Genomic DNA, 24,496 nt, shown 5'->3' on the forward strand with positions numbered 1-24,496 from the left:
TAGCCCCTCCATCCATCCACTAGCCCCTCCATCCATCCACTAGCCCCTCCCCTATGCATCCATCCACTAGCCCCATAACTCAATCATCTTCACCTCTAGGCTACCTCTTCCTCATTTGTGTGCGCTTTGTGGTCCACCAGCCACAGCCCACGTTTCACCAGCCACTCACATTTTGTCCAATCCAAGAAATCACATGCACATGGTTTGTAATGTTAAAACAATATATCAAAGGGGTTTCTATCCCTTTTCCAGCAGGCAAGGTCTTCATCTTTCTGTCTATTGTATGAACCCACGCAGTACCCCACCCTGCTTTCACCACCGTAGCGTTGAGACTCTTCCAGCATTGACATACGCACAGAACTATGGGAAGAAAAAAATATATATACATATACAACCGCTCCCAAATGCTGTGACCACCCGCCAATGTGGCTAGTAAGAATAGACATTCTTACCAGACAATCTAGCATTTTGCTGGTGGCTGGTGTTGATTTCCCACTCTGTCAGTGTCTCTGTCATGTTAGGCAGCAGTACTACTCTCTAAAAATAAAACAAACTCACTATGCAGTTTAGGCTTCATTCAGCTACCTCAGTCCACACAATCTCGCAAAACGGGAGCAGTGTGTGTACGGTGTTAGAGGTAGTCGCATAGCCCAGCCTGAAACGAGAGGGAAACACACCTTTCTTAGCACCCCTTTTACTCACCTGTGTCATTTAAGATGGACTGCCACACACACACACACACACACACACACACGTGACATAGGCATAGCTGTTATTGAGACACATACACCCCCTCACTTGGACGAAAGCACACACTCGACCATTCAACCCTCAGACCGAAACCAGATTTCCCACACAGAGGCTTTTTCTGCATTAGAAAAGTGATCAAAAGGGGTGGCAAAAGATTTTCTGTGGAAATTTCAAGCTAGTCAGCGGATGTTGCATAAGCTGCACGGCAAATATTGCAATGAGCGAGATACAAGACTTCACTCTAAGTCAAACACAGCCGTGCACATGCACCGATACGTCGCTTCACACACACACAATGTGGGAGCCAGGGGACCAAGATAGCGGCGAAGTTAAGCCTCACACTCCAACGCTCTTATTTGTTGTTGCTGAAATGTACCCACTATGCGGTTTACTTTGCGCATCTACGTCATATCGCTGAGTCCACCTTTAAAACGACTAAAAGCAGATATCAACCATGTAGGAAAGAGGATGAACCTATAACTTGTTGTTGATAAAAACACCAAGATTTTAAAAAACAAGGGGGGGGTGACATTTTTGTCAAGGCCCCATTGATTTTGTTATGTTTGAGTCACTCAGATAGGTTAAGAAAATGGCATGAACCATGGCAAAATGTGTAGAATTGCAGGAAATTTGCTTTAAAAACGGCAACATTTGGTCTCTGCGGCCAAGAGGGGCTCAAAAATGTACAGTCGGCGATCGCGCCATTGGCCAAGCCCACTGCCCCGGCCCACCACCTAAGCCCCATTTTGATCCTGAAAAATCCCTGACATGGCTGCCAAGATCCACTGGCTCTGCAGAGAGAATGAGCTCTGAGTTCAGCTCTGTGGTCACACACAAGTACACTTTTTAAACTGTTCACAGATCCATTTAGAATCTTCCAATATACTGCTTCTTGTCTATAGGCTACACTCACTTAATCACCCAGTCAACACACACACACACACACACACACACACACCCCAAACCACATTCTGGGTTTGAGTTATTCTGGCCAACACCCAGACACACCCATCTCATGGCATATAATGTACACACACACACAACCTTCTGCAGACAATGCTCATCTTGCCCTGACCAGACCCCTCTGGCCTCAAGCCCAGCCAGGGAGCGAGAGTTAGCATCTCACCTTTAGGACATGATCTGCTGTTCTCCCAGTCCATACTAAGTGGGCCCATCTCATATCAACTCTGCCTAACCTGGTTCTAAGACCCTACACACTAGGGATGGTTAATGGAATATCCGGATAAACGAAAGGACGTTAGTACTCGATAACTCGATGTGTTCAGTTTTGGAGAAAAAGAAATGGTATGCCTATTTTAACTATGAAAAAGCTTTGTCTAAATGTAATTATACTTGACATTGGCATGACATTTCAGATTCTGACTTTATTTATAAAACAAACTTTTGAATATAGTGTTCTCTAATGGTGTGCTGCGCATTTAGCCCTCCAGGCTACCCTGACAGTATGCTATTTTCCCCATTTCAAATAGCAAGTACAGGTGAGTTTCCAAAAGACATGTAACAGAGCAAAGTAAAACACTCACCATAAAACCCTTTTGTAACAGAATCAGGTCTATCAGGGCGAAAATCAGACTTCTCTTTCGCTGTTGACAACTTAATGAAGAAAAGCACACTGTCCGCTGTTTACCTCTGCCATGGGCATTTGCGTCATTCAGACTGGTTATTTTTTTTTTTTAGAATGACAATTCGTATTTTAGTTAAAAAAAAATGGCATAGAAAGTCTTGGGCGGACCACCTAAGTGTTTATTCGGGCCGCCTATGTCCAAACAGTAAAAAAATATATATTATTCGGGGTGAAAAAAAGATTTGTGAAAACTTAAAATGACTAAAACCAGGGAGAATCTAAAACTCTAAAAATTATGCATTTGAGTATTTTTGTCATTGATTTTGTTATAATTTAACCTTTAACTACGCAACTCAGTTAAGAACAAATTCTTATTTATAATGATGGCCTCGCCCGGCCAAACCTTAACGATGCTGGGCCAATTGTGTGCCGCCCTATGAGACTCCCAATCACGGCCGGTTGTGATACAGTCTGGAATCGAACCAGGGCCTGTAATGACACCTCTAGCACTGAGATACAGTGCCTTAGACCGCTGCGCCACTCGGGAGGACCCTGAGTGTTTGAGTCAGATAAGCAATGACAAAATGTGTAGAATTGCAGGAAATTTGCTTTGAAACAGCAAAATGTCACCGCGGCCAACAGGAGGGCCTGTACATTTTTGGGTCAACAGCCTCACCATTGGCCACGCCCTTGACACACCTGCTGACAGCAGGAATGTCCACAAGAGTTGTTGCCATAAGCCACCTCCAATACTTCCAAATTCTCTAAAATGGTATGTCCAACCGGCCTCCAAACCGCAGACCACGTGTAACCACGCCAGCCCAGGACCTCCACATCCGACTTCTTCACCTGCGGGATGGTCTGAGACCAGCCACCCAGACAGCTGATGAAACTGGGTTTGCAAAACTGAAGAATTGTTGCACAAACTTCCAGAAACAGTCTCACCGGTGTCTTCACCAGACTGTAGTTCGGCATCGTAACAGAGTTCAGTGGGAAAATGCTCATCTTCGATGGCCACTGGCACACTGGAGAAGTGGCAGACGTGTGGGTGAGCGGTTTGCTGATGCCAACGTTGTGAGCAGTGACCCATGGTGGCGGCCGGGGTTATGGTATGGGCAGACATAAGCAACAGACAACCAACACATTTGATCTATGGCAATTTGAATGCACAGAGATACTGTGACAAGATCCTAAGGCCCATTGTCGTGCCATTCATCTGCCACCGTCACCTCATGTTTCAGCATGATAATGCACAGCCCCATGTCACAAGGATTCGTACACAATTCCTGGAAGGTGAAAATGGCCTACTTACTCAGACATACCACCCATTGAGCATGTTTGGGATGCTCTGGATCAACTTGTATGACAGCGTGTCACAGTTCCCGCCAATATCAAGCAACTTCGCACAGCCATTGGAGAGGAGTGGGACAACATTCCACAGGCCACAATCAACAGTCTGATCAACTCGATGCGAAGGAGATGTGTCGTACTGCATGAGGCAAATGATGGTCACACCAGATACTGACTGATTTTCTGATCCATGGCCCCACCTTTTTTTTTTAAGGTATCCGTGACCAACAGATGTATAAATGTATTCCCAGTCATGTGGAATGCATAGAGTTGGGCCTAATGACTGATTTCCCTATATGAACTGTAACTCAGTAAAATCTATGGAATTGTTGCCTGTTGCACTTATATTTTTGTTCAGTATACATTTGACCGTTGTGCTTATCGGTCTATTTGCATAATACAGTGGAATTAAATTGGCGTGTGTGTATTCATTAGTCATCATGTAGCCTAGTGGTTAGAGAATTGGACCAGTAATCGAAAGGTTGCTAGGGAAAAAAAAAAATCACAGAGCTGACAAGGTAAAAATCTGTCGTCCTGCCCCTGAACAAGGAAGTTAACCCACTGTTCCTAGGTCATCATTGTAAATAAGAATTTGTTCTTAACTGACTTGCCTAGTTAAATAAAGGTCAAATAAAAAATGACTTATACAACTATGACACGCGTACATCATACGCAGGCCCCTTTTGAGCAGGATTTCTCCTGCGACTGCTCAGCTGCTGGACTAAAACCTGCTTTTATAAGCCCATTTATTGAGCAACAATTATAAATGCAAACGTGTTAAAAACAGTTTTGTTGCATGAAAATAGCTACTATTTCCATTTCTCAACTGGAAGCCTAATTGAAGCGCACCTCCCATTCACCATTGAAGTGCTGTCAACAGGCTCTCGGTGCATCAACATCACTTTACAAAAGGGAGCTGGAGGCAGTATGCATTTTGAAAACATAGGCCTACTTAATTATGTGAAACCTGAATGTTTTACTATATATTAAGAGGCATGTCTTACCTTGCTTCAAATTAGCCTATAGACAAATACGACCATGGAAACACGGAGGCAATTATTTTATAACGACTTCATAGTCAGCGTGTGAGTTTCAAGTTTGGGGAAGCTTACAATTTATCCTACCATGTCTACTGATCTGCATGCCAGTTATCATTTCCTATATGTACATTTGCATGGAACAGTTATTTCATTAATAACTTATTTTAAGATAATTGTCACGTGGTTAATCATAAAAATCTACTAATGCGAGATCACCAGCCTCTGCCATATGGACACACCGTGATCACCAGCCTCTGCCATATGGACACACCGTGATCACCAGCCTCTGCCATATGGACACACCGTGATCACCAGCCTCTGCCATATGGACACACCGTGATCACCAGCCTCTGCCATATGGACACATTAATACACCGTGATCACCAGCCTCTGCCATATGGACACATTAATACACCGTGATCTATTGGCGGCTAAAATGAGCGCATAAAACTCAGCCTATAGGCCAATGCAGCAGTAGGCCAAAAACCTCCATTGTCAACTAAGTCAAAATACACAAAGCCGACAAAAAAAGTAGAAAATGATCAATTCATGTTCTTTCAAATGTAATTAATCTCTACTCCGCCTGTCTGCCTCACTTTCTATGTCTTAGACTGCTCTTTTGATCAATTCCCCATTACATATGTTTACTACCAGTGACAAATGTAATGTGGAATTGATCAAAATAAACAAAAGGGAAAACAATTCACACAACAAAACGATGAATGTGCAAGAATTGGCAGGAGACAGCTGAACCATTCTGGCGAGAAACGCGCCTATATCGTCGCCACAACCCCCTCCTCGTCTCAATGTTTAATTATACTCAAGACATCTTCACACATATTTGAGATGTTTTCCACTGATGGCCGCAACTCAATAATAAGCTAGGCCTATTGCCACGTGCGCTGGCCAAATTACGCAATTCCCAAATAGGCATAGGCCTACATGCTTGTGATTTTAAACAATCCACAGCTATAAAAAATAAAAAGCAAATGATCCTCAATTCCTCTGTGGCTAAGTCACGCTTTCTGATGGTGTTTTTCTATTCTGTTTAGACAGGAGTAATGATATTATTTTTGTTAATTTCTTTCAATAGCCTACACATCCTCATTCTCCTGAAGTCAAAGGCACAATCCTAGTCATATTAGCAACCCATCTTAGTTGTTGCATCTTTAGATTTCCCCTCTAAGTTTCTAATAGAGATGTATCTCTGTCACATGGAAAAGCTCTAAGATGCGCTGTTTAGAACGGAGTTTTCCTGCCAATTGCGATTGGCAAAAGTTTGAAAATGAAGTTTTATTGGTTGCTAAATTAGAGGAGATGCATGTTCTGTTAAGATGAATTCCCATAATTGAAATGTGATTTTTCATTCTGAGCACCGTGGGTGGACTCCCTCATGGGTTATGTACACCATTCCCTGTCAAGTTGAATGGAAACCCTGGTACGGCCGTACAGAGATTGTATGGCCAAACATAACAGATTGAGCCAATGGAGTCATCAGAAAACACAATATGTCCGCCTTTGAACGTATACGCAGTACCAGTCAAAAGTATGGACACACCTACTCATTCAAGGGGTTTTCTTCTTTACACTTGGTAGAATAATAGTGAAGACATCAAAACTGTGAAATAACATGTGGAATCATGTAGTAGCCAAAAAGTGTTCAATATATTTTAGATTCTTCAAATAGCCACCCTTTGCCTTGATGGCAAATTTGCACACTCTTGGCATTCTCTCAACCAGCTTCATGAGGTAGTCACCTGGAATGCATTTCAATAAACAGGTGTGCCTTGTTAAACGTAAATGTGTGGAATTTCTTTCCTTCTTAACGTGTTTGAGTCAATCAGTTCTGTTGTGACATGGTAGGTGTGGTATACAGAAGATAGCCCTATTTGGTTAAAGACCAAGTCCATATTATGGCAAGGACAGCTTAAATAAGCAAAGAGAAACGACAGCCCATCATTACTAAGATATGAAGGTCAGTCAATCTGAAAAATTCCAAGAAGTTTGAAAGTTTTTTCAAGTGCAGTTGCAAAAACCAAGCGCTACGATGAAACTGGCTCTCATGAGGACCGCCACAGGAAAGGAAGACCCAGAGTTACCTCTGCTACAGAGCATAAGTTCATTAGAATTAATTGCACCTCAGATTGCAGCCCAAATAAATGCTTCACAATGTTCAACTAACAGACACATCAAGATCAACTGTTCAGAATAGACTGCTTGAATCAGGCCTTCATGGTCAAATTACTGCAAAGAAACCACTACTAAAAGGACACCAGTAAAAAGAAGGGACTTGCCAAGAAACACAAGCAATGAACATTAGACTGGTGGAAATATGTCCTTTGGTCTGATGAGTCCAATCGCCATGTCTTTGAGAGATGCAGAGTAGGTAAACGAATGATCTCCACATGAGGTTCCCACCGTGAAGCATGGAGGAGGTGTGATGGTGCTTTGCTGGTGACACTGTCAGTGATTTATTTAGAATTCAAGGCACACTTAACCAGCATGGCTACCACAGCCTTCTGCAGCAATACACCATCCCATCTGGTTATTATATGCTTAGTGGGACTATCGTTTGTTTTTCAACAGGACAATGACCCAACAAACCTCCAGGCTGTGTAAGGGCTATTTGATCAAGAAGGAGAGTGTTGGAGTGCTGCATCAGATGGCCTGGCCTCCACAATCACTTGACCTCAACCCAATTGAGATGGTTTGGGATGATTTGGACTGCAGAGTGAAGGAAAAGCAGGAAACAAGTGTTCGGCATATGTGGGAACACCTTCAAGACTGGTTGAGAGATTGCCAAGACTATGCAAAGCTGTCATCAAGGCAAAGGGTGGCTACTTTGAAGAATCTCAAATGTATTTTGATTTGTTTAAAAAATGTTTGGTAACTACATGATTCCAACTGTGTTATTTCATAGTTTTGATGTCTTCACTATTATTCCACAATGTAGAAAATAGTAAAAAATAAAGAATAACCCTGGAATGAGTAGGTGTGTCCAAAATGTTGACTAGTTCATCTTACTCTCAGAATGGGTGGAAACCTATCCAGTCGAATTAGATCTACAGCCCAGCACCAACACACCTGATACAGCTAACCGATATATTGATGGGAGTTGATTAGTGGAACCAATCATGTCTGTTAGTGCTGGTCTGGAACTAATACCTGCACACCCTGTATCTCTCCAGGACCAGGGGAGAAGATCAGTGTCTGTTCAGAGTCTAACATTTTGGTTTCAGAACATGTATAGTTACATTCGGCCTGAACACGACCCTGTACTGAACCTTTCATCCTGTCACTCCATTTCCCTGCCTTGTCTCTTCTCCCTAATCTCCATCTTAGTTCCAGTAGTGATAAAGATAGGGCTGTGTCAATGCTAAAGGTCTGTCCAAGTTAACATAACATTCATCCATCCTAGAGTCACTGCATATTTCTTGTGTTTTTATCTTATTTAACTCTGCATCATTAGGAAAGAGCTTGTAAGTAAGCATTTCACTGTATGGTCTACTACACCTGTTGTATTCGGTGCATGTGACAAATACATTTTTATTTGAGTCACTACTCTGTGTATACCTTTATATACCTGAAGAATAGCTAGGGGGTCAGAGTCTAGGTGACCTTACACAATCTGGGTCAGCAGGTGACGGACCTCGCCCACTGCCCCTCAAGGGTCACCCCAGACTGCCACACACCCCCCCCCACCTGGCCCACTGCTACACCGACGCCAAACCATATAGGCCCTGCTCTAACTGTGCAGTAGCAGGGGTTTGTAGCATGGTGAAAGCACCAGTCCTGGGTCACAAATTAGAAAACTACATTTATGGTAATATTCCAAATCACCCAGACTGGCCATCACAGACCACCAGCATTGCTTTAGTTAACTAGTTGGATAGTTATCTAACTGTAGTCAATGGTTAACGTCAGTTAGCCAAATGCCAGTATGTGTCTGACTGAGTTGTAAAATATGCGATGCTAATTTAACGCAGTTGAGGAGAAAGCGCAGCAAAATGTGGAGTGGGGGAGGCGATTATATAATTAACTGGGCTAATAATATTACATTTGATCCGATTAGGTTAAACGCGTTAAACACAACTGCCAACAAACCAAACGATACAGTTAACTGGCAAGATGTCACCTGAAAAATAGGTGGCTAACGTTAGTTAGGTAAATTGTTAGCAAAACAATGACAGTTCCCAGCCCACGCACGGAATTGGAAAACAATTGATGCACCTTTTAGACGGCGTTGGCAGTCAAACGCAAGTAGCCAAAGCAGCGTTGGCAGTCAAACGCAAGTAGCCAAAGCAGCTAACTTGCTAGCTAATGTTAGCTGCTACCCAAACTAACGTTACACAACAGCATGCGAGAATCAATAGAGTAGCTATCTCTGCGATAACGTCAGATAGCTAAATGCTAATAGGCCATGCTAGGCTAACGTTAGCAAGCTAGCCAACAACGATTGCCCCACCAGCTAAACCTCTTCACTTATACTTACGTTTCCAACTGTAAAACGAATGTAGATGTTTTTTAGGTCCCTGTGTAGTGGGTATTTTCGTGGTGTGGTGTCAAGCTAGCTGACGTTATCTTGTTTTGTTTCCTTATTTGACAAAACAAAATCGGCGAGTTTGGCCTCAGATGAGTGGCGATAATTCCTTTCTCGGCGGTTCCCTGTTCGGATGGCGTAGGTTTTTACGCATGTTTGACACTAACTAAGTTTGTCACATCAGGCAAAAAAAAAAGTGTTCTGTACGTTTCTACACAAATATGGGCAGTCAGTAATAGTTAGCTAGCTATAATAGACAACACAGACGAATCTCGCACTTTCGTCCTTTGGCTGCTGAACAAGAGGAGGTGCTATTTTCGATATTCGTTCGCTGGTTGGTCAAAAATTCTCGAAGACGCTAACATTGATTTGTTGAAATCACTGTCAATCAGTTCTGCCCCCCCGTTCAAATCTGTCGTTTCATTGGTTGTTGTGTGTTCTTCTAACATTTCGCAAAGTTACGCTCGTTTTCCCCGATGGCGTGTCCTGAGATCAGCAGATGAGTTAAGGGGTCAGTTACAACAAAACAGGAGTTTTTAGTTAGACGATATTAACAACTATATGATTAAAAAACACATAAAACACACAACTCCACACTACAAATTCTCCAGTGTTAAAAAACAACTAAATTAAAACTGAGAGTGTTAAATCAACACTGAAAGTGTGGAGTCTGTGGACCCATAGATACCGGAACAGTGTTAAATGAACAAACCGCTTAGTGTAAAGCCTTATTCAAATACATCCCAGAGTACCATACCTTTGTGGACCCAAGAAGAGTAGCTGTTGCATGTGCAGTAGCTAATGGGATCCTAGTAAACTAAATTCAACGCATTTTTGGAGTAAATTGTAGTTACCACGGTTTCCACTAGACAGCACAGCCACAAAGTCAAAATTGCCTGTGTCGTAAAAAAAATCAAATGAAAACAAAAATGAGGATAGTGTTAAGCATAAGGTTAGAGGCGTGGTTAAGTTTAGGGTTAACACTAGGGTTAGGTTTAAAATCACATTTTAAGAAGATTCAAGAAAATGTAAGAAGATTTTAAGAAGAACTGTTGAAATAGGTGGGGGGTGTTTATGGCTTTGTGACTGTGGTAGTTAGTGATGACCAGTTACCTCCCATTACTGTATTTGTTAGTGACAGAGCCATGGTTATTACATTCATTCATTTTCAGTTTAATGAACTTCACCAAGTGAGATCCCAAGCGAAAATGTTATCATAAAAATATATGTTTAACACAATACCATATGTATTTCATGAGGCCTTATTTTGAGGGCCTAGTTTTTATTTATTTATTTAATCTAGTCAAGTCTGTTAATTAAGAACAAATTATTATTTACAATGACAGCCTACCCCAGCCAAACCCTAACAACACTGGAACAATTGTGCACCGCCCTGTGGGACTCCCAATCACCGCCAGTTGTGATACAGCCTGGAATTGAACGAGGGAATCAAACCAGGGTTTGTAGTGATGCCTCTAGCACTGAGATGCAGTGCCTTAGACCACTGCGACATTCTAATCCAGGGGTCTGAAATGCATACACATCACTTTGAACCAAAACCACGCCCATTGTTATCATATTTCCCAGCATGCTCTATTGCAGGTAGATTTTTGAATTGTTTGTTTCAATATCTATGTTAAATCTTATCTAATATCTAATTAATCTTATGCTACTCAAATATAAATTACAAAAATGTTCTAAACTAATTCAATATGTTACTGGGATTTATGTTACTGAAATGTTTGTTCCAGTTCAGATGGTTTAGGTAGTCTCATAATTGAATCTTGCGCCCGGAGGTGGTTTGAATATGGAGGATGAGGACAGGAGGTTGATAGGCGTCAAGTACAAAAGTAGAAATTCGTAGCTCGTAAGAAAGCAGAAAAGTTGAAGAAACAAAAAAAAACCTGTGACAAGAGAGGTTATTGAGAAAGAGAAGTAAAACAAAATGAAATTGCGCTACAGCAGTTCGGAAGGTGATACTGACAAGAGGAAGGTGGCTACAGGGTGGAGGGAACAAGGAAAAAACCTGGGCAAATCAAATGTATTTATAAAGCCCTTTTTACATCAGTAGATGTCACAAAGTGCTTATACAGAAAGAGATGTTTGGTGTCAAGTACAAAAATGGAAAACCGTACTTTAGTAGCTCAGAGCATGAATCTGATGAGAGTGACATGGATTTTGAAGGAGTTGAAGAGAGAGAGGTTGACATTTTTTATGGAGGAACACATTCGGATTCGGAGCAGCAAGGTGTGGAGGTTGATATGTCTGTCAAGAGTGGGAAGAAACTAAAGGATGGCAAAGATGATTTTGGCCCAGTGGCAGTGAGATTTTGGGGAGAAAATGGATCATTGCCTTCTGGCTGGTCCATATGTGGTGTCCTGTTGGGTGGAGAAGAGGTTTGGGGACTGTTGAGTTGGTGAAAGTACCTCGAAGTGGACTCAATATGATTTTTTGCATTCCTTCCGTCCAGAGAGAGTGGGCGCTCCTTACCACGTGCGTAGGGATAAGAACTGTGACTTGCTTTGCTCTCCGGAGCAGGGCGCCGTTGAAAGGAATGATAACTGGGGTGACGTTAAGTGTTGGAGAGGATCAACCGAAATTGATGATTCCCGGTGTCTGTGACACCCGCCGTTTGGGGCAAAGCAGACCGCCCTGCTGAGTTTTGATACAGAGTCTTTACCCAACAAAGTCAAGTTAGGATGTGTCAGTTGTCCCGTGAGAGCTTTTGTCCCGAACTCCTTACGGTGTTTTAGGTGCCAAGCTTATGGTCATGTTGCAGGAGGTTGATTCCTAGATGTTAGAAATGTACCGGAGGGCATGAGACAAAATAATGTGTAGTATCGGTGGGAAAAGTTGTGTGTATTTATATTTGTATTTATTATGGATATCCATTAGCTGGGGTCCCCATCTTCCTGGGGTCCAGCAAAATTGAGGCAGTTACAGTGCATTCGGAAAGTATTCAAATCGCTTCCCTTTTTCCACATTTTGTTACGTTACAGCCTAATTTAAAACTTTTTTCTTTTACATTTATTTAACTAGGCAAATCAGTTCACTGACTTATGGTACTTATGGTACTGTAAGCACCTGTTGTATTTGGTCCATGTGACAAATAAAATTAGATTTGATTTGAAGAACAAATTCTTATTTACAATGACGGCCTACCCCTAATTTCGGAAAGGTATCAGAACTTTGCAGCCTTACCTGTAAATCACATTATGCTGAGGAGACTATTGAATGCGTTTAAACTGGAACCATTATTCAGTAACTGGTGCAAAAATTCAAACTAACTGATTGGATTAGTTTATACAAATGTATGTTATTTATCTTTGTGTAGCATAAGATTAATCTATCAATCAATGCACAAACAGATATTAAAACAAACATGTCAAAAAATCAACCTGCAGTAGAGCATGCTGGGAAATATGACAATGATGGCCGTGGTTTTGGTTCAACGTGATGTGTATGAGTTTCAGGCTCCTGTATTAGGGTAAAACTAGGCCTTATGAAATACTTATGGTACTATGTTAAATATATCTTTTTTATGCTAAGATGTTTGCTTAGGATCTCACTTGGTGAACTTCATAGGACTGAAAATGGATGAACGCAATAACCATGTCTCTGTCACCAGGGGAGGCTGGTGGGATGAGCTATAGGAGGAGGGGTCATTGTAAAGTCTGGAATGGAATATATGGAATGGTATCAAACATAGAAAACCAACTCCTATATTTTCTCTCGCCAGCCATCACTAACAAATAAAGTCATGGGTGGTAACTCTGCAATTTACTCGAAAGGCAAGGCACTCTGGGAAATATTTAAATAAGGCCTTACTCTAAGCAGTGTGTTCATTTAACACTGTTCCGATGTCTATATGCATCCACAGACAACACTTTCAGTGTTGATTTAATACTCTGTGTTCATTTTGTTTTTTTTAACACAGGAGCATTTGCTGTGTACCCTAAACCTAACCCCTAAGCTTAAAATAGTCTTTATCTTCATGGGGACATGAGAAATGTCCCCACAAGGCAGAATTTTCCTTGTCTTACTGTCCTTGTGGGGACTTTTGGGGATTTTAGGTCCCCACAAGGACAGAAGAACCAACCCACACACAAATTAAATCAAATCAAACTTTATTTGTCACATGCGCCGAATACAACAAGTGTTTACCTTACCATGAAATGCTTACTTACAAGCCCTTAACCAACAGTGCAGTTCAAGATGAGTTAAGAAAATATTTACCAAATAAACTAAAGTAAAAAATAAAAAGTAACACAACAACATAACAATAAAGAGGCTATATACAGAGGGTATCAGTACCGAGTCAGTGTGTGGGGGTACAGGTTAGAGGTAATTTGTACATGTAGGTAGGGGTGAAGTGACTATGCATAGACAATAAACAGCGAGTAGCAGCAGTGTACAAAACAAATGGAGGGGGGGGGGTCAATGTAGTAGTCCGGTGGCCATTTGATTAATTGTTCAGCAGGCTTATGTCTTGGGGGTAGAAGCTATTCAGGAGCCTTTTGGCGCTTGGCGCTCCGGTACTGCTTGCCGTGCGGTAGCAGAGAAAACAGTCTATAACTTGCATGACTGGAGTCTCTGACAATTTGATGGGCTTTCCTCTGACACCGCCTATTATATAGGTCCTGGATGGCAGGAAGCTTGGCACCAGTGATGTACTGGGCCGTACGCATTACCCTCTGTAGCGCCTTACGGTCAGACGCCGAGCAGTTGCCATACCAGGATGCAACCAGGATGTTCTCAATGGTGCAGCTGTATGATAGGCAGTGCAGATAGACAGTCTGAGGTCTTTAGGATTAATATCAGAGATTACCCCTCCGTGTAAGACTCAGGGGAGCTTGTTGTCATGTAGTGTTTCTTGGTGTTTCCCAGCAGGATTAATATCAGAGATTACCCCTCCGTGTAAGGCTCAGGGGAACTTGTTGTCATGTAGTGTTTCTTGGTGTTTCCCAGCAGGATTAATATCAGTCTTATTATGAACAACTCATCAGATACCACTGCAGCTTTTGCCGAGGCCAACAAGCGTTGTGACACACACCCACAGGCCAGTGTGGAGTGGGTATTTCATTTGCTGAAATGTAGGATTATCATTGGTAGAATTCGATCATTCTTCTCTGATCTCAGGATGATCAATCTCAGCTTATCCCCCAAACAGACACAGACAAACACACACGCACACAAGCTCCGGGTCGGCTGTGGGGTTAGGGGTGTGTGTGTATGTCTGTACAGTGCATTCATAAAGTATTCAGACTCATTTTGTAACGTTACGTCCTTATTCTAAATTGGATTAAATTATTTTTCCCATCATCAATCTACACACAATACCCCATAATGACAAAGCAAAAACTGAAATATCACTTTTAAATAAGTATTCAGACCTTATACAAAGGACTTTGTTGAACCACTTTGGCAGCAATTACATCCTCGAGTCTTCTTGGGGATGATGCTACAAGCTTGGCAAAACTGTATTTGGGGAGTTTCTCCCATTCTGCAGATCCTCTCAAGCTCTGTCAGGTTGGATGGGGAGCGTTGCTGCACAGCTATTTTCAGGTCTCTCCAGAGATGTTCAATCAGGTTCAAGTCCGGGCTCTGGTTGGGCCACTCAAGGGCATTCAGAGACTTGTCCTGAAGCCACTCCTGCATTGTCTTGGCTGTGTGCTTCGGGTCGTTGTCTTGTTGGAAGGTGAACCTTCTCCCTACTCTGAGGTCCTGAGCACTCTGGAGCAGGTTTTCATCAAGGATCTCTCTGTAATTTGATCCGTTCGTCTTTTTCTCGACACTGACTAGTCTCCCAGTCCCTGCCGCTGAAAAACATCCCCACAGCATGATGCTGCCGCCACCATGCTTCACCGTAGAGATGGAGTCAGGTTTCCTCCAGACAAGACGCTTGGCATAGAGGGCCATGAGATCAATCTTAGATTCAACAGACCAGAGAATCTTGTTTCTCATGGTCTGAGAGTCTTTAGGTGCCTTTTGGCAGACTCCAAACGGGCTGTCGTTTGCCTTTTACTGAGGAGTGGCTTCCATCTGGCTACTCTACCATAAAGGCCTGATTGGTGGAGAGCTGCAGAGATGGTTGTCCTTCTGGAAGGTTCTTCCATCTCCACAGAGGAACTCTAGAGCTCTGTTAGAGTGACCATCGAGTTCATGGTCACCTCCTTGACCAAGACCCTTCTCCCCTGATTGTTTAGTTTGGCCAGGCGGGCAGGTCTAGGGAGAGTCTTGGTGGTTCCAAACTTCTTCCATTTAAGACTGATGGAGGCCACTGTGTTCTTAGGGACTTTCAATGCTGCAGAAATGTTTTGGTACCCTTCCCCAGATCTGTGCCTCGACACAATCCTGTCTCGAAGCTTTACGGACAATTCCTTTAACCTCATGGCTATGTTTTTGCTCTGATATGCACTGTCAACTGTGGGACCTTATATATACAGTTGTGTGCCTTTCCAAATCATGTTCAATCAATTGAATTTACCACAGGTGGACTCCAATCAAGTTGTAGAAACATCTCAAGATGATCAATGGAAACAAGATGCACCTGAGCTCAATTTCGAGTCTCATAGCAAAGGGTCTGAATTCTTGTGAAAATAAGGTATTTCAGTTTTTTTATTTTTAATACATTTGTAAACATTTCTCAAAACCTGTTTTTGCTTTGTCATTATGAGGTATTGTGTGTAGATTGTTGAGGAAAAGGTTTTATTTAATCCATTTTAGAATAAGGCTGTAACGTAACAAAATGTGGAAAAAGTCAAGGGGTATGAATACTTTCCGATGGCACTGTATGTATTTATGTATGTAAGTACAGTACCTGGCAAAAGTTTTAGAACACCTACTCATTCAAGGTTATTTCTTTATTTATACTATTTTCTACATTGTTGAATAATAGTGAAGACATGCCAAGAGTGTGCAAAGCTGTCATCAAGGCAAAAGGTGGCTACTTGGAAGAAAGTCAAATATAAAATATATTTTGATTTGTTAACACTTTTTGGGTTACTAAATTATTCCATATGTGTTATTTCATAGTTTTGATGTTTTCACTATTATTCTACACTGTAGAAAATAGTACAAATAAAGAAAAACCCTTGAATGAGTAAGTGTGTCCTAACTTTTGACTGGTACTGTATGTATGAGAGAAACAAGGGGTCAGACAGAGGCTGTGTTGCGCTGGACCCTATAGGGGATTTAGAGTCTTAGAGCAGCGGCTCAGAATCCTAAATTAAAAACTGTACTGTCTAATCTGCCAGGGAGAGAACCAGTGTCACACACACACGCAAACACCCTGAAATCTGAGCACTAATCCATTATGTTTTCATGGCTCAGGGTACACACACACACACACACACACACTGATAAAGACACACTGATTGTGTCCAGGGCCGGATGAAAGAAAGGATAGAGTGAGGAGGAGGAAGGAGAGGTAAGGGACACAGATTTACACTCTCATTTTCAGTTCAGAGATCAGAGACATCTAGGTCACTTCATTATTACAATCTTCTGCGTGTTCATTCCCAGTTTACACAGCTTACAGAGCTATATATATATGTATACACACACACACACAAACATTTCAATGCACAATGAAACATTGTTAATAGAAAGAACACACATATTTAATAAGTCCTACTTGGTGGCTCTCCCCCTTAACAATGTTATGTTAACTTTACGTTGAGGCTTGCCCCCAACTGGCCACAATACTATTTTGGGGGGTGCCGGCCTCAGCCATGGAAACACAAAAGTCTGACTCATCAATCACGAATTGAAATATATTTATAGAAAATACTGGTCCGTTTTCAAGTCATTAATTACATTTTTATTCACTTCCTGAATCATCTGAATATACATATTTTGTAATGGCCCTAACTCGGGTTTAAGAAGCTGTACCCATGAGAAGTTAATACTGGAGAATACTGGGACAAGATATGTAGGCCTATACAACAGATGAAAGGGGTTATGAATATCTTTGCCTACACTGTGGCACTGGGACAAAGGTTTGGGAATACTGGATGTGGAATAGAGGGGGGGGGGGGGTAGAGATGTGCTGCCCTCTGGTGGAGAAGGACAGATCATACTAGGTTTGCATTTAATCTTCATTTAACGAGGCAAGTTATACTTGCATTACGGCAGAATGATATATTCACAATGTAAATGTAACTTCTGCAGCAGTAAATCAATGTTTCCTTTTTACCTTTAAAGTAATATATTTCCAACCGGTAGAGAGACCATCTATAAATCTCAGTTGCAACAATCCTAATATAATCAGAAAATGTTCCGCGTTTTCTCTCCTGTTTACAAGTAGGGTGTGCTGTTGAGCAATTGAAGGGGTATTTAGTATTAATGTCTATGATTTGAACACGGACAGATCAAAACTAAAGCCTTCATCCCGTTTGGGTTGTAAAATTAGTATTTACAAACAATAGATCAGTCAGTATTGATATGACAGAGCAGCAGTTGAGTATTCTACAGATGAGATGAGCACTTACAAATTGAATTAACCCTTAAAAATAAAGATAGCAGTTTTGAAACTCCAGTATTTGCAACGTACTACACTCGTTTTCAGTACGGGACATTCCAGTTGCAGGTACGCCGAACCCCGCAGCATCATGTTTTACATTTTACTCATTTATTTAACCAGGTAGGCCAGTTGAGAACAAGTTCTCATTTACAACTGTGTCCTGGCCAAGATAAAGCAAAGCAGTGTGACAAAAACAACAACACAGAGTTACACATGGAATAAACAAACATACAGTCAATAACACAATAGACAAATCTGTATACAGTGTGTGCAAATTAAGTAAGGAGGTAAGGCAATAAATAGGCCATAGTGGCGAAATAATTACAATTTAGCAATTAACACTGGAGTGATAGATGTGCAGATGAGGATGTGCAAGTAGAAATACTGGTGTGCAAAAGAGCAGATGACACATTCAACGATACACCGTTGTAGAGTGTACTTTAAGTCTTTTTCATCTTTTAACAACTTCTCTGCGGTTCGGTAACCGAGCACCGTTAAAAACGCTCGGCTCCAGGTGAGGATCGAACTCACAACCTCGGCATAGCTCTCTACTGAATACTGTTGTATATGTACCGCAAGCTAACTAACAGAAACACACTTTTAAGAATGTCACATCTGTTCTTGGGGGGGAAACGTAGCCTAAGCAGCTGATATCGGACGTTAGATCCGCCCACTATCTATAGCCTAGGAGAAATGTCGACGCTTTCTGTCATTTTCCTTTTCTACCTTTTTTTCTACTTCTAACAACTCGGTAGCTTGCAGCTGATTGTATCGATATGTATGACTGACTGGAACGTATGTAGTGAATTTACTGCAGAGGGGAGCAGTAAGGGAGAGAAAAACGTTACCAAGATGAGTATAGAGAATGCTGGTTCAGATTAAAAGCTAAAAGCGATTTTCTAATAATATGTTTGCTCGTTCTTTCTAAATACCTAATGTCCTCTAATAACAGGGACCGATGGTGCGCCACCGCGAGGCATGATGGATCAGCCCTACCACCCACTAAGCACACTGTAGAGACAGGGTGCATTTTGTGTATTAGGCTACTGTTCATTTACCAGTATGCTGAGGCAAAGATGATTCTCATCCCCCATTTGTCTGTGGTTGAGGGGTTCTTATTGAAATGCCTCTGTTAACAATAGGTCTGGTATTGTATGCCCACGGTCTGTGTCCCGTATTGTGTCCTATCATTCACTGGCTGTCGGTATGGAGTTTCTTTATGTGTGATAATGAGACTGGAACAGTCTGCCATTAAATCTGTGTTGAAGGCTGGGAGGCAGAATATGAGAAATCACCCTCCGTGAAGTAACACATAAACCAATGGGAGGGGAGTGGGAAAGGGAGGTGGTGTATTTGTTTTATGTTATGGTCTCACCCAAGCGTAACGCACAGAAATAACAGTTCTATCTTTCTCATACACACACACACACCTATACTTGTTGTGCATTCAAATCTGCAAACACACACAGACGGTGTGCTGTAATCGTCAGCGTGCGATTGGTGCTCTGAGCAGTCTTCAGTCTTCTCTGGTAGTGTTTATTGTTGTGTTTCCGTGGGATATTTACAACGTCATTCCGATATCAAATACCCAAACCTGAAAACCTGAAAACCCAGCCCCCATCCATCATAACAAACAGTCACACATACACACAACACACACACGTACTGATCCCTGGCCCTGGGACTTGGAGTGTTGAATTCATTTAAGCTTCAGGCCCTCTGAAGGAAAGGACACAAGGAGATATGGAGAGAACATGAGAAGACATAAAGGAGACAAGTAGAGGAAACTGTGTTGTTTTTAATCAGCATATTTCATATTTCAACACGTGACATTCATGAACACCAACATAAGCAAATCAGGAGGCTTGACCTCGGTGGCATGCTACTGCAGGGGACGTCCTAAATAGCCCCTTATTCCCTTGGGCACTAGATGGCTCTGGCCAAAAGTTGTGCCCTACACAGGGAATAGGATACCAAATCAGATTAGATCTGTCATGACAGTCGCAGGTTCCGTTGAGGAGAGAGGAAGTGTTCTGCCTATAGCAGTGCTAGGTAGAGCATAAAATAGAATGGCTAGACTGTACAGAGTTGCAATCAGTATAGTAATATACAATGGCTCAGATGCAGAGGAGCGTATTTCTATGTTGTTGACGCAGAAGTTAGCAGTGTTGTGGAACTGTAAGATACATAATGATGCAGTTATCTAGTTAGTGATCCAATCCCTTTAACCATCTAGTTTGTGATCAAACCATCCCTTTAAATCCAGCCGATCTGGTTAGTTGATATCAGGTTAGATCTCCCTGACAAACCGAGGAGAGCTCACAACCACCAGTCACTGACATGCAGTAGGTACTGAAGAGAAAAAAAACAATCAAGTTCACACACTCACTGGTTTTCTGTCCCAGTGGGAACCCCTTTATGTCTGTCTCCACGGCAACAAAGCACATCACTTCCTGCAGAGGTGAACGGTCAGATTCCGAAGAGTCCAGAGGTTCACCGTTTTTTTTTATTTAAAGGGGGGCATTGGGGAGGGCGGGGCTGGCTGAAACTAGGATTAGGGTCTTGCATGTCGAGCTGAGCATAGGCAGGGGACAGGCATGGGAGGGAGATAGGGTCAGAGGTCAGTCGTGGATGACAATGGGTCCCCTCATCCGGAGGCTGGGGTGGGGGTGTGGAGGGGCGAGGAGCGGCCCCTGTGGTGGTGCCTGGGATGCCCTGCGCAGGGTGATCTGCTCACAGGGCTGTCGACAGGCGCGCCTCAGCTGGGACCGAGACAGCAGCCGCCTGACCCTCCTGGAGAGACAGGACACGACATCAGGTGGACAGGACATGACATCAGAGGGGAACAACAGAACATTAGAACACTGTTAAAACATTGGGATAGACAGAGAGAGAAATTAAGTAAAGGGCTGTTGTCCGAGGGAGTCGATTACTACAGCATCTCTCTCTCTCTCTCTCTCTCTCTCTCTCTCTCTCTCTCTCTCTCTCTCTCTCTCTCTCTCTCTCTCTCTCTCTCTCTCTCTCTCTCTCTCTCTCTCTCTCTCTCTCTCTCTCTCTCTCTCACTCTCTCTCTCACTCTCTCTCTCACTCTCTCTCACTCAGGGTTGTTAATCATTTCTCTGAACAGATAAACACATCAATTACCTCCAGTACAACGCTGGGATTGAATTAGTGCAGGCTAATATAGACACTGTGTGTGAGAGTGTACCACAGAAGGTTGGTGGCACTTAAATTGGGGAGGATGGGCTCGTGGTAATGGCTAGAGCGGAATCAGTGGAATGGTATCAAATACATCACATGGTTTCATTGTGTTTGATGCCATTCCATTCACTCCGTTCCAGCCGTTACTATGAGCCATCCTGCCCTCAGCAGCCTCATGTGGTGTGTACGTGCATATTGTGTTGTTTAGGCCATTGTGTTTTACCGCATCAAGAAAAGAAAGAGAGAGGGAGATGGAGAGAGAGATGGGTCCTGAGGGCTGTCCTGTGAATGACTGAGTGTTTATTATAAAGAGTGATGACTGTAATAGAGCTTCTCTGCGTGATATAATCTGTAATATTGATCACTCCATCTAGTGAGGCAGGACCAGTCACAGAGTCATGGAAAATGTATGAGTGTGAAAGTACCTTTTGCTGAATATATTATTTCATGGTCTCGGAAGTCCCAGACCTAGGGCAACAGCACTAGGTCTGTGGAACATGGTGGATTTTCTCGGTGACTTTGAAAAGGGCGATTTTTTTTTGGCGGGCTTAAAATGTGAGCGGGAATTATGCTCAAAAATGAACTCGGTAACATGACAGAGGCGGACCCGAGGCCGACACAGATAGCTAGGCTAATTATAGTGGTTGTAAGCTTGTAACACTAACGTTAGGTGTCATGGTGCAAACTACTCACTTGAGAAATACACTCATTGAAAATATTATCCGTGAGCTCCATCTAGCTAGCTACCAATTTTGCGTCCGGTGGGGAAGTTTACGCCAGGGCACTAACTCACAAGGCTCTGGATGGATTTTACCAGCCCATTTCCTCCTAGCACAACCTATGCTTCTACCTGTGCAGGCGTGTATGTCGGAACATTATTAATGGAGACTAATCTCTACCTGCTTAGAAACACACACAGCCGTGGGAAGTAGTTTTGGGGTGCTGCGTTTGAATATTTGTAGATTTTTTGGCCCGCACGACAGGCTCTGTAGGTCTGCTAATACAGCACTATTAAAGGCTCATTGCACTCATTTTCTGAAAATATTTAGTTGGGGAAAATTTGTATTTATTATTATTTGTATGTATTTTTTTATTTTTCAGGGGGTGCACCCCTACTTCCCACAGCTATGGTCACACACCACCAGCCTGACCTCTAGCTGAGCTCTGATTGGTTCTAATAAAGAATAGAGCATCTACATCATCTGTCGTTAGTGTCAGTCAGCCAAACAGATGAGACTCATTAGCATATTCTATTCCTGTGATTCTGGGAAGATGAAGTCTCCTGACACACACACACACACGGATGATGTAAGTGGATGCTCCAGTAATGCAGTAATGATATTTCCACTGAAACCTGGTCAATCTCAGTCAGTTAGTCTGAAGCCGGGGGGTGATGCGGGTGGCAATGGTTCATGGACACAGTGAGTGTGTGTATGTTTGTGTGTGAGTGCATTATCAAGTTGACTGGACTGTACGCTGCACAAGTGAGAAAACAGACTCCACAGGTAACCCAGATCACGTGTGTGTGTGTGTGTGTGTGTGTGTGTGTGCATGTGAGCGTGCATGTGTGTGTGTGCGGGGTCGAGGGCTTACCGTGAGCAGTTGTGTAACGGCTGCAGCACTGAAATGAGACAAGCAGCCAGTCACTGACAGGAAGGGAAACACACGCCGACCCACGATGCAACAGGGCACAAGAGGTCAGGGGTCAGGGTCTGTATTCCCAAAAGAGTCTCAGAGTAGGAGTGATAGTGCAAGATTTCATGGAACTTCTACTCTGAGACACTTATTGAATACAGACCTAGGTGTTGTGCACATTAAGAGTCATTACATCATGTGAGTGTGTTTTGTATGAGATGAGAATATTTGGTTACCTGTGGAGTCCCATTCATCAGCTTGGCAGTGGCCTCAGTCTCAATCCTGTTTACAACCCTGCAGTTGTCTCCTTGTTAGTCCCCTATAAAATATGTTCAACTAACCCTAGCAAGTTGTTTCATAGCAAAACTATATCTAAAGACTAATTGGCCCAGTTTGCCCACTCAACTCCTGATGAATCTCAACCCACAGCAGTGATCTGCTTATTAATTAAATGTCTACACGCTGATCTCTGGAATTCTATTTATGTGCTTTGTGAGTCAGGGTTGTCGAAGCTTGTTAGGACACAGCTGCTTCAGCCCAGTCAGCTGTCAGTCACAGGCATAATAAGCCGTCACTCTCCAATCACACGCAAGACGGCCTCACGCATCATCAGGCCAGTTGACCAATCAAAGGCCACCCCTACCTGGTCTCCCGGGAGACAAAGAAGAAGCTGTCATCAGGGGCATCGATCAAGTTTGGGCGTCTCTTCCTAATCATGACTCCGCCCCTAGCACTGCCCCTGGTCCCCCCGCCTCCACTGCTACGGCCATTCTGCTGGGAAGAGCCAATCACAAACAATTACTCCAGAACGAGACAATCAAATACGAGCACCTCATGATTATCCAATAAAAAAAACTGCTATGCTTAATGATGTAATATTGTAGAGTCAACCTTAAATGTGTGTATTTGAAGTCTATGGTTGGTCTACGGGCAGATTGGTATATCATGTGATGTGGTCAGCTGACAGGTTAAACAGCTGACAGGTTAAACACTGACAGGTTAAAGTCCTGTGTTTAGTAAAAGAGAAACTGTTACTCACCACTGGTACCGTTGTCTGGCCTGGGTTTTCTACAGAAGGACACAGGAGACAATATGATAGAGATTAGTTGGAGTGTGTGTGATTGTAGGTGTGTGTGCAAGTGTGTGTGTGTGTGTGTGTGTGTACCTGGGCGTTTCTCTGGCTCGGCTCTGGTGTGGTGGTGGAAGCTGCGTTTACCCAGAAGGCCATGGGGACCGTGAGGGAGAGAAGAGAGGAGGCGGCGAGGGGGAGGGGCTTGCAGGCCAAGGGTTCGGTGAGAACGGGGGGCGTGTATCGCAGGGCGGGACTCTGGAACACATAGCATCACATGTTTGACCACCCATATCACTCAGTTTTTTTCTATTTGTTGTCATAAGAGAATGTCATTCCTTGGAGACTACTCTTATGTCATACAAACACGTATTTGCTCCATTGTTTAGGCATTGCGTGTGTTACCCAGGAACTGCAAGACGCTGGTCAGGGTGCTCCTCTGGGCGGTCCGGATTCTGAGTGGTCGCCCGACTTGCCCCTCCGACAGCCGCAACATATCTAGACCAATCACCACACAGCAGCTCTACTACTGACCAATCACCAAACAGCGCCAGTGACAGACAAAGCAGCTGTAATATGTCATTCAGTCAAGAATACGGAGAATGTTTCAGACAGAGAAAAGATATGAACATTGCTTCATCTACTGGTGCCTGTGGCATGCTTTGTAGTTGTTTTGAATTGGTGAACCTCTAATACAGAATTTATCTGAAAGCTCTGAAACTAACCATTACCAACTAATAGTAACTGCTAATACAACTGTAAATACCTGCAGTATGAGCTGAAAGCAGTTTGAGAGTGAAAC

The 24,496-nt window shown here is 42.9% G+C and overlaps 2 protein-coding genes across 4 annotated transcripts in view; both read right to left on the reverse strand.

Moving 5' to 3' along the window:
* The window catches only part of LOC115156882 (protein phosphatase 1B), a 30,382-nt gene extending 20,803 nt beyond the window's left edge, over positions 1 to 9,579 (reverse strand). Inside the window, exon 1 of one of the 2 annotated variants that reach the window (XM_029704693.1) lies at positions 9,218 to 9,579. The gene's annotated coding sequence lies outside the window, so the exon portion shown is untranslated. The remainder of the gene's footprint in view (positions 1 to 9,217) is intronic. The other variant, XM_029704687.1, reaches the window with a different exon arrangement.
* Positions 9,580 to 19,567: 9,988 nt separating this feature from the next.
* On the reverse strand, positions 19,568 to 23,731 carry LOC115156904 (metastasis-associated protein MTA1-like). 2 transcript variants are annotated; one of them, XM_029704705.1, is made up of 4 exons: positions 23,665 to 23,731; positions 23,269 to 23,399; positions 22,584 to 22,611; positions 19,568 to 20,582 (listed from the first exon to the last, which is right to left on the reverse strand). In XM_029704705.1, the coding sequence occupies exons 2-4, from the start codon at positions 23,309 to 23,311 to the stop codon at positions 20,411 to 20,413; spliced, it is 243 nt and encodes an 80-aa protein (XP_029560565.1). In that variant the 5' UTR covers positions 23,312 to 23,399; positions 23,665 to 23,731; the 3' UTR covers positions 19,568 to 20,410. The 2 variants fall into 2 exon arrangements, with proteins under 2 accessions (XP_029560565.1, XP_029560574.1); XM_029704714.1 differs by having other exon boundaries at positions 23,269 to 23,396; positions 23,665 to 23,719.
* Positions 23,732 to 24,496: the final 765 nt, after the last annotated feature.

Source organism: Salmo trutta, chromosome 2 (genome assembly GCF_901001165.1).
Source record: "Salmo trutta chromosome 2, fSalTru1.1, whole genome shotgun sequence".
NCBI lineage: Eukaryota > Metazoa > Chordata > Actinopteri > Salmoniformes > Salmonidae > Salmo > Salmo trutta.

What these genes read in the sequence shown, in the direction of transcription:
- LOC115156904 (XM_029704705.1), bottom strand. Translation starts at nt 23,311, where the DNA reads ATGCCCCTGATGACAGCTTCTTCTTTGTCTCCCGGGAGACCAG. An exon ending in TTTGTCTCCCGGGAGACCAG is followed by an intron (nt 22,612 to 23,268) that starts GTAGGGGTGGCC and finishes GTCTCATTTCAG; the next exon opens with TGCTGCAGCCGTTACACAAC. An exon ending in CCGTTACACAACTGCTCACG is followed by an intron (nt 20,583 to 22,583) that starts GTAAGCCCTCGA and finishes CTGTCTCTCCAG; the next exon opens with GAGGGTCAGGCGGCTGCTGT.